This window comes from Hypanus sabinus, chromosome 9 (genome assembly GCF_030144855.1).
Source record: "Hypanus sabinus isolate sHypSab1 chromosome 9, sHypSab1.hap1, whole genome shotgun sequence".
Taxonomy (NCBI): domain Eukaryota; kingdom Metazoa; phylum Chordata; class Chondrichthyes; order Myliobatiformes; family Dasyatidae; genus Hypanus; species Hypanus sabinus.
Genome location: NC_082714.1, coordinates 74,423,610 through 74,437,773, shown reverse-complemented (window position 1 = coordinate 74,437,773; position 14,164 = coordinate 74,423,610). Strand labels below are relative to the sequence as shown.

Here is a 14,164-nt window from a genome sequence, read left to right as displayed (position 1 = left end):
CATGAAGATATTTTACAAGTACTTTTACTTCCTATTATTTCTCTAATGTACTACAATACTTCAGCATATGCACCACAAACAGTACAACAACTCTGGCAGAAAACGTTTATATAGATTCATCAATGCATTTTGATTTTTATATTCTCTCATGCTTGCCATAAACCCCAGAGTTCCATTACTTTTAATGGGCAAGGTCATGAAGCAAAACTATTGGACGCCTGAACATGCTGAGTTCTGAAAGAGAATTCCACAGGGTTCAGATTTAGTACTAATCTCTCAACAGGATCTGTACCATGAGAATAAACAAGGCAAAATGAGATTGATATGGACTTGAATGAAAATACACACTAAAACCAATGCTTAGCAATAAATAAAAGCTTCATATCAATTTCCTCTCCATAGTGGTTGCCTGCCTAGGGTACAGTAGCACAGCAGGTGATTTGTTAGACTGGGATCTAGAACCCTGGGCTTTTTATCTAAAGAAAAGCTTGAGTTGCACCACAGAAACTGGGAACTTGTGGTTAAGTAAATCTCAAAATAGAATCAGTATCAGACAAAGTCAGTGGCACTTTATTAAGGTACAGTACATTTGTACACTTGCTCATTAATGTAAAATTATAATCAACCAATCATGTGGCAGCAACTCAATGCATACAAGCATACAGATGTGATCAAGAAATTCAGTTGTTGTTCACACCAAATATCAGAATGAGGAAGAAATATAATCTAAGTGACTTTTACTGTGAAATAATTATTGGTGGCAAAGGGATGGTTTGAGTATCTCAGAAACTGCTGATCTCCTGGGATTTTCACACATAGCAATCTCTATGGTGGGATAAAACCATCCAGTGAGCACAGTTCTGTTGACAGAAGAGAATGGCCAGACTGGATCAAGCTGACAGAAAGGTGACAGTAACACTAATAACCACTCATTATACAGTGATGCACAGAAGAGCAAACAACATGCTGAACCTTGAAGTGGATGTGCTCCAGCAGCAGAATACCACAAACATATACTCAGTGGCACTTTACTAGGTACAGTGACCATGATGTACCAGTTTTCTATAAAAACTCATTCAATTCACTAGTACCTTTCAGAGAAGCAAGTCTACCATGTGAACCCAATCCAGCCTATGTATCTTTAAAGACTATAAATCTTTAATTGTGTCACAGAATGGACCAACTGTGGCGACCCACTTCCTAGCGCACTCGAACCAGCTCACAAATAGCCAGTGTGCCGGCACAAAGGCCAGTCCCAAAAGGGCGCCAGGTCTGCTTCACCAAAAAAGGGAAAAGCCCGCGCGGGACGGTGAATACGTGCCCCCTACAGCATCCGCGCGCGGGACAGGACTGTGAATACGTGCCCCCTACAGCATCCGCGCCCGGGGAGAGCGGGATCAGGGAGGCTTTAAAGCCGGGCCGCGAAGTTCGAATAAAATCTTTTTTAACTGCAGTTTACCGACTCCCTGTCATTATTTCAGCGCTGCGTGTAGCACACGGCTACAATTGGTGACCCCGACGGCCCAAATGATATTTGGGCTGAAGGTGACCGACGCCGCATCTGTTCATGTGGTTTCGTTAAAACTGCCAAGCTTCTGGACGCTGCAACCTCACCTGTGGTTCCAGCAAGCAGAAGCCCAATTCCACGTTCGGCAGATAACCTCGGAGGACACACGTTACTACTACGTGGTAAGCTCCTTCGACCAGGACACAGCAGCCCAGGTTGAGGAGTTCATACAGTCTCCCCCAGCAGACGGCAAATACACGGACTTCAAAGCCCTGCTCATAAGGACTTTCGGATTCTCACGGCGCGAGCGGGCTGCCCGTTTACTGCACCTGGATGGTTCGGGAGACAGACCTCCATCGGCTTTAATGAATGAGATGTTGTCTCTGGCCGGAGGATACAATCCCTGTCTCATGTTTGAGCAGGCATTTCTGGAGCAGCTGCCTGAGGACATACGCCTGCTGCTGTCCGACGCAGATTTCAGCGACCCCCAGAAGATGGCAGCCCGGGCGGACTTGCTGTGGAACACCAAGAAGGACAGTGGGGCGTCTGTCGCACAGATCACCAGGCCACGCTCCCAGCAGCAAACCAGACCAGGCCCGGCCACAGAGCCCGCTAACCCCAGAGGCAGGGGTGAGGAGACCAACGAACAATGGTGCTTCTACCACTAGCGGTGGGGCGCAGAAGCCCGCCACTGTCGCCCGCCCTGCAAGTTCCCGGGAAACGCCAGGGCCAGCTGCCGCTGATGGCTACGGTGGCTGGCCATCAGGATAGCCTCCTGTATGTGTGGGACAAGCAGTCGGGACGCCATTTTTTGGTCGACACCGGTGCCGAGATCAGCGTCTTACCTCCGACGAGTTACGACACCCGCAACAGGGCACCGGGTCCTACCCTGAGGGCCGTGAACGGCAGCACAGTAAAGACCTACAGCACCCGTACGGTGCAGCTACAGTTCGGCTCCAGCCGGTTCACGTGGGACTTCACACTGGTCGCCATAGCCCAACTGCTTCTGGGTGCGGATTTTTTGCGGGCTCACAGCCTATTGGTCGACCTGCCCAGGAAGAGACTGGTCCATGCCGAGACCTTTCAGACGTTCTACCTGGGTGAAGCCCAGTTGCCAGCCCCACACCTGGACTCCATCACCCTGTCCGACAATGACTTCACCAGAGTCCTAGTGGATTTCCCATCGGATCTGCACCACAGTTCACGGCAGCCATGCCCCGACACGACGTACAGCACCACATCCCGACCCAGGGACCACTCCTCCACGCCCGTGCTCGAAGGCTTCCCCCGGACAAGCTCCGACTGGCGAAGGAGAAGTTCCAGAGGATGGAGGAATTGGGGATCATACGGCAGTCTGACAGCCCATGGGCCTCCCCCCTGCACATGACGCCCAAAGCGACAGGGGGCTGGAGACCATGCGGAGACTACTGCAGACTGAACGAGGCTACAACACCGGACTGCTACCCTGTGCCGCACATTCAGGACTTTGCAGCAAACCTGCACGGCGCACGGATCTTCTCCAAGGTGGACCTCGTCCGGAGATACCATCAAATCCCGATGCATCCGGACGACGTCCCCAAAACGGCACTCATCACCCCGTTTGGCCTTTTCCAGTTCCTCCGCATGCCGTTCGGCCTGAAGAATGCCGCACAGACGTTCCAGCGGTTAATGGACGCGGTGGGACGTGACCTGGACTTCGCTTTCATCTATTTGGATGACATCCTCATAGCCAGCAGCAGTCGTCAGGAGCATGTGTCCCACCTCTGTCAACTCTACGCCCGACTGAGTGAATACGGTCTAACAATCAACCCGGCCAAATGCCAGTTCGGGCTCGACACCATCGACTTCCTGGGCCACAGGATTACTAAAGACAGGGCAACTCCTCTGCCCTCTAAGGTAGACGCAGTCCACCATTTTCCCCGACCCACCACAATCAAAGGCCTTCAGGAATTCGTGGGTATGGTAAATTTCTACCACTGCTTCCTCCCTTCAGCTGCCCAAATCATGTGCCCCCTGCTCGCCCTGATGTCGGGTCTGGGCAAGGACATTACCTGGGATGAGGAGTCCGCCGCCACTTTCATTAAAATGAAAGAAGCCTTGGCAAACGCCGCGATGCTAGAGCACCCCAGAATGGACGTCCCTACCGCTCTCACAGTGGACGCATCTAACAGGGCAGTCAATGGGGTACTGGAGCAACTCATCGCGGGTTGCTGGCAACCCCTGGCGTTTTTCAGCAAACACCTGCGACCACCCGAGCTCAAATACAGTGCTTTCGACCAGGAACTGTTGGCGCTATACCTGGCAATCCAGCATTTCAGGTACTTCTTAGAAGGTAGGCCCTTCACCGCGTTCACGGACCACAAGCCGCTTACCTTTGCGTTCACGAAGGTGTCCGATCCCTGGTTGTCCTGCCAGCAGCGCCATCTGTCCTACATCTTTGAATATATGACAGATGTCCGGCACGATTCGGGTAAGGACAATGTCGTGGCGGACGCGCTCTGTCGCCCTAACATTCATGCCCTTTCCCAAGGGGTACACTTTGAGGCGTTGGCAGAGGCACAGCAGGCAGATGAGGAGATCCCTAGTTACAGAACTGCAGTCTCTGGTTTGCAGCTCCAGGACCTCCCCGTAGGCCCAGGTGAGAGGACCCTACTCTGTGACGTCACCACCGGCCAACCCCATCCTGTCGTCCCGGCACCCTGGTGGCGACGCGTTTTCGACTCCATTCATAACTTAGCGCATCCCTCCATCCGGACAACTGTCTGGATGGTCTCCAGCAGGTTCGTTTGGCACGGACTCCGCAAGCAAGTCAGTGAATGGGCCAAAACGTGCATGCACTGCCAGACGGCCAAGGTGCAGCAGCACACCAGAGCTCTGCCACAGCAGTTCCACCCCACCCACCGGCGTTTCGACCACATTCATGTGGATATCGTGGGCCCCCTGCCAGTGTCCTGATTGCCACCTGGGTGTCCCGCTTTGGTGTACTGGCCCACATTACCTCCGAAAGAGGAGTCCAGTTCACCTCCAGCCTGTGGTCAGCTATGGCCAGCCTTTTGGGGACACAGCTGCACCACACAACTGCCTACCACCCACAGTCGAACGGCCTGGTGGAGAGTTTCCACCGTCACCTAAAGTCGGCTCTCATGGCCCGCCTGAGGAGCTAACTGGGTGGACGAGCTTCCCTGGGTCCTACTTGGCATCCGCCCAAAGACGATCTGCACGCCTTGTCGGCCGAGTTGTTGCACAGCGCACCCTTGGTCGTCCCCGGGGAGTTCATACCAGCCCCAAGGGGGCACGAGGAAGAACTCGCAGCAGTCTTGGGCAGACTACGCGAGAGGCTCAGCAACCTGGCCCCCACACCCACTTCGCAGCATGGGCAGAACCCGACCTGCGTACCCAAAGACCTGCAGAACTGTAAGTTTGTGTTTGTACGAAGGGTGGGCATCGGCCACCGCTGCAACGGCCCTACGAGGGGCCGTTTATGGTGATCAGGAACAATGGGTCCACGTTCGTGCTGGACGTTGGGGGGAGAGAGGAGGTTTTCACGGTGGATTGACTCAAACCGGCCCATGTGGACGTGGCGCAGCCGGTCGAGTTTCCGGCACTGTGGCGCAGAGGCCGACCTCCCAAACAGGGTCCGGCCCAGACTGTGGACATTGGGGGGGGGGGGGGGGGGTTATGTAGCGACCCACTTCCTAGCGCACTCGAACCAGCTCACAAATAGCCAGCGCGCCGCCACAAAGGCCAGTCCCAAAAGGGCGCCAGGTCTGCTTCACCAACAAAGGGAAAAGCCCGCGCGGGACGGTGAATACGTGCCCCCTACAGCATCCGCGCGCGGGACAGGACTGTGAATACGTGCCCCCTACAGCATCTGCGCCCAGGGAGAGCGGGATCAGGGAGGCTTTAAAGCGAGGCTGTGAAGTTCGAATAAAATCTTTTTTAACTGCAGTTTACCGACTCCGTGTCGTTATTTCAGCGCTGTGTGTGGCACACCGCTACACAACAAACATTTCTGTTGAAGGGAAATTACGGGTGGTCAATAAATTCATGTAAAAAAAGGTTTTTGATTGGAATCAAACTAACAAGAGTAAAGAATGCAGTATGTCATTTTGCTTGCATCTAAAAATCATTATACTTGTTATTAAGAGAACAACTAAGTAACTGACAGTGTTTGTGGGTTTTAGCAGATAATTGCATTAAGATTTGATTGCTACATATGATCTAATAAACAAAACGTTTTTATACAGAATGGAAAGAAATCAATGTTGCCATGGCTATCTGTCAATAAGCTTTATTGGTGGTTTCTTGCCAATGCTGTTTATAATGTGATTTTCTTCAGAGCGTTTTGTTGCAGCCAAATTGAAATTCTCGGTTTATATTTCCATTCATTGTGTACTGCACTTCAATTATTTTAGCTGAAACCCAATGACACAGAACAGTATCAATGAAAGAACAAAGAACAATCCTAGCTATTTTGACGGGATATATTGGGAACTGTTTTTTTTAATTGCAAATTTGTAGATTGGTTTTGTGAGCCGTGTTAAGAGAAGGAACACAACTGAAACTCATTTTACTGGGAAAAATATCAGCTTCCTTTCCAAATTGCATAAAAAAGTGATGAGGTTAGGAGAAAGCTGAATGAAAAAAATCTGCTATTTAGAGATTAACTATTTGAGGTAGAAGTTCATATAGATTAGTTTAGGTTTGATTTATTCATCACATGTTTATCAAACATACAGTGAAATGTGCTGCTTGCGATAACAACCAACAGTCTGAGGAAATGCTGGGGGTTGCCCGCAATTAGCACCATCATATCATACCCACAATTTTAGCTTTGTTCTGTTACGTACCCCGTAACTGGGTCACTTACCAGCAAAGATAGAGAGGTCTGTTGAAGTCTGATGGTACTATTTTTAACAGTATTTATTGATAAAAATACACAAAAATAATATCAAAGCAAACGTACAGATAATATATGTCATCAATACTAAATCTAAAAGCGCGGGTATAATAAGAAATAGCTCTATCGTTGTCTAGGGGATAATGTATTGTCCGATGGAAATATAAAAGTCACTCAAGTTCATTCAAGCTGCAGCTTTTTGGTTGGAGAGAAAGACGGATGTTTAACTTGCCCATTCCTTTTATGACGTCAATCCTTCGAGAGTCGTTGGGGGCTGATTTCCCCTTTGTGGTTAGCTGAAGCCGTGCTTCCGTGGTAAAGGCCCACCAATTCCGAGGCAAATGGAAAAGGACGCACGTGGACTTTTCCACCGGGTTTTGCTATTACACTGTTACAGGAGTTCTAGCATTTCTTCTGGTGCGTCTCAAGGGGCTGTTCCCCAGACCCTCTTTTATCCTGACTCACAGGGTCTCAGATGTCAATCAGGTTGGGATGATGCAATCCCTCCACCAACCCCCCCTCGGTTCATTGCCTGGGGGCTTCGATGAATCATACAGTATTCAATACACAATTCCGTCTCCAAGAGACAATAGCCGTTATCAATTGTTCCGCCTTTTGGAGGCCAGGACACATTCCAAACTCTTTGTGGATTCTGCATGTCTCTCTCTCATTTCCTGGGTCTCCTGACCTGATTTAATAGTGATCTTGCGATTCTCAAAAAGGAGGGGGCCACGGACTTAACAGTTCTAAGAGTCCAGAGTTAAATAACTTGGTGACAGCTGATATTGAACTAACTAGCAAGTTGTCCCGTCCCAATAATCAACAAGTATTTCTTATAATGTGATAGAGTGCAAGAAAATATGATCAGGGAAAGTGCAGGTGACTCTTCAAGCCTCACCCACTGTTTTATATGATTATGGTTATTTTGCTGTAGTCCTGAATGATTCCTTTGTACTAGTTCCCATAGCCCTCAATTCCCTCATTTTTCAACATTCTATTTCCTCTTCAAATATCTCCAATTATCTAGCTTACAAAAGACATAAGACAGAATTAGGCCATTTGGCCCACTGAATGTGCTCCACTATTCCATCATGGCTGATTTACTAACCCTCTCAAAACCATTCTTCTGCCTTTTCCCTGTAACTTTGGACATTCTTACTAATTAAGAACCTAACAAACTCTACTTCAGTGACTTGGCCTTCACAATTGCAGGGAGCATTGAATTTCACAGAGTCAGCATCTCCATCTAAAGAAATTCCTCCTCATCTTTGTTCATAAGAACATAAGAAATAGGAGCAGGAGTAGGTCATCTGGCCCGTTGAGCCTGCTCTGCCATTTGACAAGATCATGGCTGATCTGCCTATGAACTCATCTCCACCGAGCTGCCTTTTCCCTAAACCCTTAATTCACTACTATGCAAAAATCTATCCAACCTTGTCTTAAATATATTTTTTGAGGTAGCCTCCACTGCTTCATTTGGGAGAAAATTCCAGATTCACTACTCTTTGGGAAAAGCACTTCCTCCTCATCTCAATCCTAAATCTACTCCCCCGAATTTTGAAGTTATGACCCCTAGCTATCCCCTTCATGATTTTATATGCTTCTATAAGATCTTCCCTCATTCTTTTGAACTCCAGCAAGTATAGTCCCAGGAGACACAATCTCTCCTCATTGTCTAACCCCCTCATCTCTGGAATCAAGCTGGTAAACCTCCTCTGCACCGTCTCCAAAGCCAGTATATCCTTCCTCAAGTAAGGACACCAAAACTGTATGCAGTACTCCAGGTGTGGCCTCACCTGGACCCTGAACAGTTGCAGCATAACCTCCCTGCTGTTAAATTTAATCCCTGTAGTGATGAAGGCCAACATTCCACTTGCCTTTTTGATACCCTTCTGCATATGCAAACTAACCTTTTGCGATTCCTGCACAAGCACCCCAAGTCCCTCTTGCATGCTTCAATTTTTTACTGTTTAAATAATAATCTGCTTTAATTTTTCCTCCCAAAGTGGATGACCTTACATTTACCAACATTGTACTCCATCGCTCTGCAGACTCTCTGTATCTTCTGCACAATTTGCTTTTCCACTCAATTTAGTGTCATCAGCAAATTTAGATCAGCAAACTCGTCCCCACTTCCAGATCGTTAATGTATATCATGAACAGTTGCGGGCCCAGCACCGACCCTTGTGGCACACCACTTACCACTGACTGCCAGCCAGAGAAACACCCATATATCCCAACTCTCTGCTTTCTATTAGTTAACCAATCCTCTATCTATGCTAATACGTCACCCCCAACTCTATGCATCCTTATCTTAATGGATAAATCTTTTGTGCGGCACCTTATTGAACGCCCTCCGGAAATGCAAGTAAATAATATCCATCTGTTCCCTTCTATCCACTGTGCTTGTTATATCCTCAAGGAACTCCAGTAAGTTTGTCAAACAGGACCTGTCTTTGCTGAATCCATGCTGTCTGCCTGATGGATCCATTTATTTCCAGATGCTTCACTATTTTTTCTTTAATGATAGCTTCAAGCATTTTCCCAACTACTGATGTTAAACTAACTGGCCTATAGTTACCTGTCTTTTACTTCCATCCTTTTTTGAACAGTGGCATGACATTAGCCATCTTCCAATCCGCTGGGACCTGCCCAGAGTCTAGAGAATTTTGGTAAATTATCTCCAAGGCTCTACTATAACTTCTACCATTTCATTCAGTACCCTGGGATGTATTCCATCAAGACCTGGAGACTTATCTATCTTCAAGCCCACAAGTTTGTTCAGCACTACCTCTTTAGTGATAACTATTGTATTGAGGTCCTTATCTCCCAGACTGGCTCAAGCTGAGAGGAAGGTATCAGTAACATTACAACAGTGGGGTGCAGAAGAGCATCACTGAATACACAACACATCGAACGTTGAAGTGATTGGGCTACAGCAACAAAAGATCATAAACACATACCCGTTGGGCACTTTATTAGGGATAAGAGGTACCTCATAAAGTGGCCAATGGAAGTATATGTAATGATTAGTTCTAGTTTCAAAAGTCTATTGATTATTCTAACTACAATGAAAAATTTTTAACACTTTCAAACCAATCTAATATCCAAATCTTGACCTGGCACTGTCATTTTTGACTGGAGTTTCATTTGCCATTATTTAATATTTCAGATCTTGATGCACTCACAAGAATGCTCTGGTTTTCCATTTCCATTTCAAAGTGGATAACTTTACACATTTCCAGATTATGTTCCATCTGCTTTGTACCTGCATCAACACATAGTGCCACCTAGTTCAACATCATTGGTAAACTGGCATATATTATATCTGTTCCAATGTTTGATCGACCTATCATGTTAATTAGAAAACTTCTATCTAAGTTTATAAGATTATGAGAGACATAGATAAAGCCACCATCTTTTCAGAACAGAATCAAGGTATAACAGCACTGGCATATATCCTGATATTTTGTTTTGTGGCAGCGGTACACTGCAATACATAATAATAAAAACTATATTATATTAATATAAATTATATTAAGTGTGTATTAAATATATAATTAAGTAAGTAGAGTGAAAAGAGAAATAGTGAGGTAATGTTCATGGCTTCATTGTCCTTTCAGAAATCTGATGTGGAGGGGAAGAAGCTGTTCCTGAATGGTTGAGTGTGTGTCTTCAGGATTCTGTATATCCTCCTTGATGTCAGCAATGAGAAGAGAGCATGCCCTAGGTGATGGGGTCCTTAATAATGGTGCCCCCTTTTTACGGTTTTGAGGACATCCTCGATGCTGGGGATGCTAGTGCCCATGATGGAGCTGGCAGTTTACAACTTTCTGCAGCTTTTTCCAATCCTCTGCAGTAGTTCCCCCATACCAGGCAGTGATGCAACCACTTAGAATGTTCTGCACAGTAAATCTATAGAAATTTACAAGTGTCTGTGGTGACAAATTAATTTTCCTCAAACTCTTAACAAAATATAGCTGCTCAAAACACAAAAATACAACTACAGATGCTGTGGATCAAAGAATACGTACACAACGCTGGAAGAACTCAGCAGGTCAGGCAGCATCTGTGAGAAAAGAGTAGCCAACGTTTCGGGCCGAGACCTTTCATCAGGAATGGGGGGGAAGAGAGGGCTGAAGCCCAGTAATAGAGATAGGGGAGGGGGTAGGGCCTAGAGGCGCCAGGTGGAAAACCAATCAGAGGCAAGATAAAGGGGGAGGGGGAGGGGATAAGCATGAAAGAACTGTAGAGATAAAGAAGCAGAAAGTTGAAAGGGGAGAGAGGCAGAGGGGGATCTGGGATAGGGGAAGGGGGAGGGGGAGGGAATTACCAGAAATTGGAGAATTCAATGTTCAGACCACCAGGCTGGAGGCTACCCAGACGGTAGATGAGGTGTTGCTCCTCCAACCTGAGTTTGGTCTCATCATGGCAGTAGAGGAGGCCATGTATGGACATATCAAGATGGGAATGAGAGGCAGAGTTGAAGTGGGTGGCAAGCGGGAGGTCCTGTCTATATATATGCTGTCGTGTCTTCTTTGTAATTGTATCAGTATGTTGGGCTCAGATATGTTGACAGCCAGGAACTTGAAACTGCTCATTCTTTCCATTTCTGATCCCTCAATGAAGATTGCTGGGGGTCCCAGAGTGGACCCCTGTAGAACACCGCAAGACACCAACCTCCAGGCAGTAAATGCTCTATCTACAACCATGCTCAAGACAATTCTAAATATTTTTTGGAAATATTTGAAGTAGAGCTTTCATGAAGAGAGGCTCAAACTGTGCAACTGTGATTAATGTCAGTGGGTAATTATTCTATCATTATTCAAAACTATTTTTCAATTTTACAAAAAAATTTGGTAACATCAAAGAATCCAACTTACCTTCATGTTCTTTTTCTGTCATTCCAGCTTTCTTCATTTTTTTTGGTGTTTTCATAAAAAGGGGAAATATTGTCCTCAGTCCAAGGATATCTACAAACTTGTGACAGTTATCGGACCCTTCAGGGCCGATCACAGCATGGTCCAACACCTTTAAAGCACTGGCGCGAGACATCTTCTTTTCCCTATGAAACAAATCATAAAGGTTTGATTAAAACACTATATCGTATGCAGTGATTAAGAAGATTTCTGTAAAAATTTTAAGACTTGCTTCAAATCCTACTTATAGTTAAACTTCAGAAATCTGGCACTTTTGGGATGTTGATAGTCAGAGACCAGCAGATTTTCCGGGCTACTGGATGTTACTTGTATTCATACACCAAATTTTTTTTTAAGACAAGCTACATAGTAGGGGAACAAATTTCTCAATGAACCCATTATTTAAAGGACGTAGGAAATATAGAGGTGCTCTGGCTGTGGCCTCTGGATGCAGTCCCGCCTAGGCTCCTGACCCCGAGCTCTAGACCCTAACCCTGGCCCCAGCAGCACAACCAGCCTGTAGTTGTAGATCCCTGACACTGTCAGTACACACCCGTTCACACCTTGGGCCCCCAGCTCTCATTGCAGACTAATTAATGTACCAGGTGCTGATCCGTCACAACATCTGAATAATCAGGTGCTGGAGTTAGACTGTAATATGAGGATTATTTCTTTATAGGCCACAGCTATTCTTTAAGAACAACTCCACATTTGAGACCGCCACAATGAAGCAGAATTATTACTAATGTTTCCATAGGAGATGTGAAATATTCTTGGATGCAAATGTAAACCTGTGGATTCATTTGATTGTGGGCAAGCTGGCATTAAATGAAGCTCAAAATACTGTAGATGCCGGGATCATGGATTAAAAAAAACATTGTTGGAACTCAATGAATCAGGCAAAGGGATGGCTGACATTATGGATGAGACTCCTTTTTAGGGCCATCAAGCTTCAATGTGATTTTCCATTGTAAACTATTTAAACACATTTGCTTTTGCTTAAAGAGCACTTTTCCATTTTTCTTCAATTGTCTGTGAGATTAATTGAAGACAGTGTGGCAGCATAATTTTGATCCAAAATCAAAACAAAACAATTGTCAACAGTCTTTGTCCCCATGGAGTTGTTATTCTTGCGTGGCATACCCACAGCTCCAATGATTGGTCCAAAGAGTCAAATTCCTTAATTCAATCTTTTATTAACAATTAGCAAACATACAATTAAGTAATACTGAATGTTATCTTGGCAGTCAGCAAAGTTATGATCTCCGCAGTGCCAAACTGCAAACTGTCAAGAAGTAAGTATGCATACATAATTTTTCTCCTGTGGCATTTACTACGCCCCCACTAGTGAACAGTTACCACAATACACATAATAAATGTACAGCACAAAACACATGGCTGGATGGTATATAGATGGTATGAACAAAATAATAGTATGTACCTTCCAAAATGAAACTGTTATGGCCCTTCTCGTCTCTTAAACTAAAAGGAAAAGTGAATTGCTAAGGAAATATTGATCAACCGCATACAGTGCCTTGTAAAAGTATTCAGCCCCAACCTTTTGTTCATGTAAATGAGTATTACAACCAGGGATTTAGATCAATTTAACTCTGAATTTTTATTTATGTATCACATGCTTCTTTTATCCCAGCAGAGCCCTAAAATAGAGAAAATTGTAAAGCATGAAAAACCAAAAATTCAAAGTAAATGAACTGTCTGCATTTCAAAAGGTTTCATCCCCCTTTGTTCAGTACTTAGTTCAACCATCCCTCACAACTATTACAGTCAGCAGTCTTTTTGAATAAGTTTGCACAACGCGATGGAGCAAGATTTGCCCATTCTTCTTTGCAAAATTTTTCAAGCTGTGGCAGGTTAGTTGGGAAACAACCTTGAGGTATGCCAGAGATGTCCAATCAGGACTTTGACTGGACCACTCAAAGACATCAATTTTCTTCACCTGAAGCCACTCCATAGCTGCTCTGGCAGTGTGCTTGGGTTGTTGTCCTGCTGAAAGATGAACTTCCTACCCTGATTAAGCTTTCTGGCAGAGGCTAGCAGGATCTCTCCTTATTTAGCAGCATTCACCGTCACATCAATCCCGACCAGATTTTTAGTACATTGTTGACAGGTTTTGGAATGTTTCTTTTGATTTGACATGATGCATAATGTTATTCAGATTAGCTCAAAAAATCCTACTTCAAAATATTTTAAATTTAGAAACTGAGACTGCAAAATGATAACACAAGGAAATCTGCAGATGCTGGAAATTCAAGCAACACACACAAGACCCTTCGTCAGGACTAAATGAAAGAAGAGGTAGTAAGAGATCTCTTACGATCTCTTCTTTCAGCTAGCTAGTCCTGGCGAAGGGTCTCAGCCCGAAATGTCCACTGTACTTCTTCCTATAGATGCTACCTGGCCTGCTGTGTTCCACCAGCATTTTGTGTGTGTTGCAGTAAAATGTTAAATAGTTGTGGAGGCTGGATACTTATTCAAGGCACTGTAACATCCCAAAAGAGCTGCGAATAAGCAGCTAATTAGGTATACAGGGAAAGTGGCTCATTAGCAGCAGACTTCATGGCCTTATTGAGGAGAACATGATTCTCCTGTGAGGCATAACCAGAGGCACAGGCAAGCAATCTGAGAAGGAAGCAACACAGAATAAGGAGTTAGACATTTTCAGCTGACAAGGAAATTTTTGTCATAGATATTTTGTTTTTCTTTTAAAGAGATCACCTTATCTTAATTGCTGCTTGAATCCTGATACTAAAAAGCCCTGTTTTTAGCTTCCATTATTGGTGTCCATCTTTACAAGTCTTCCCTCAGATACTTCTCTTT

The 14,164-nt window shown here is 45.4% G+C and overlaps 1 protein-coding gene across 1 annotated transcript in view; it reads right to left on the bottom strand.

The window, feature by feature from the left end:
* Window positions 1-14,164, bottom strand: part of ctnnbl1 (catenin, beta like 1) — a 293,894-nt gene that overhangs the window by 88,633 nt on the left and 191,097 nt on the right. Inside the window, exon 11 of the mRNA XM_059979909.1 lies at window positions 11,291-11,472. Within this exon, the coding sequence (XP_059835892.1) occupies window positions 11,291-11,472 (182 nt within the window). The remainder of the gene's footprint in view (window positions 1-11,290; window positions 11,473-14,164) is intronic.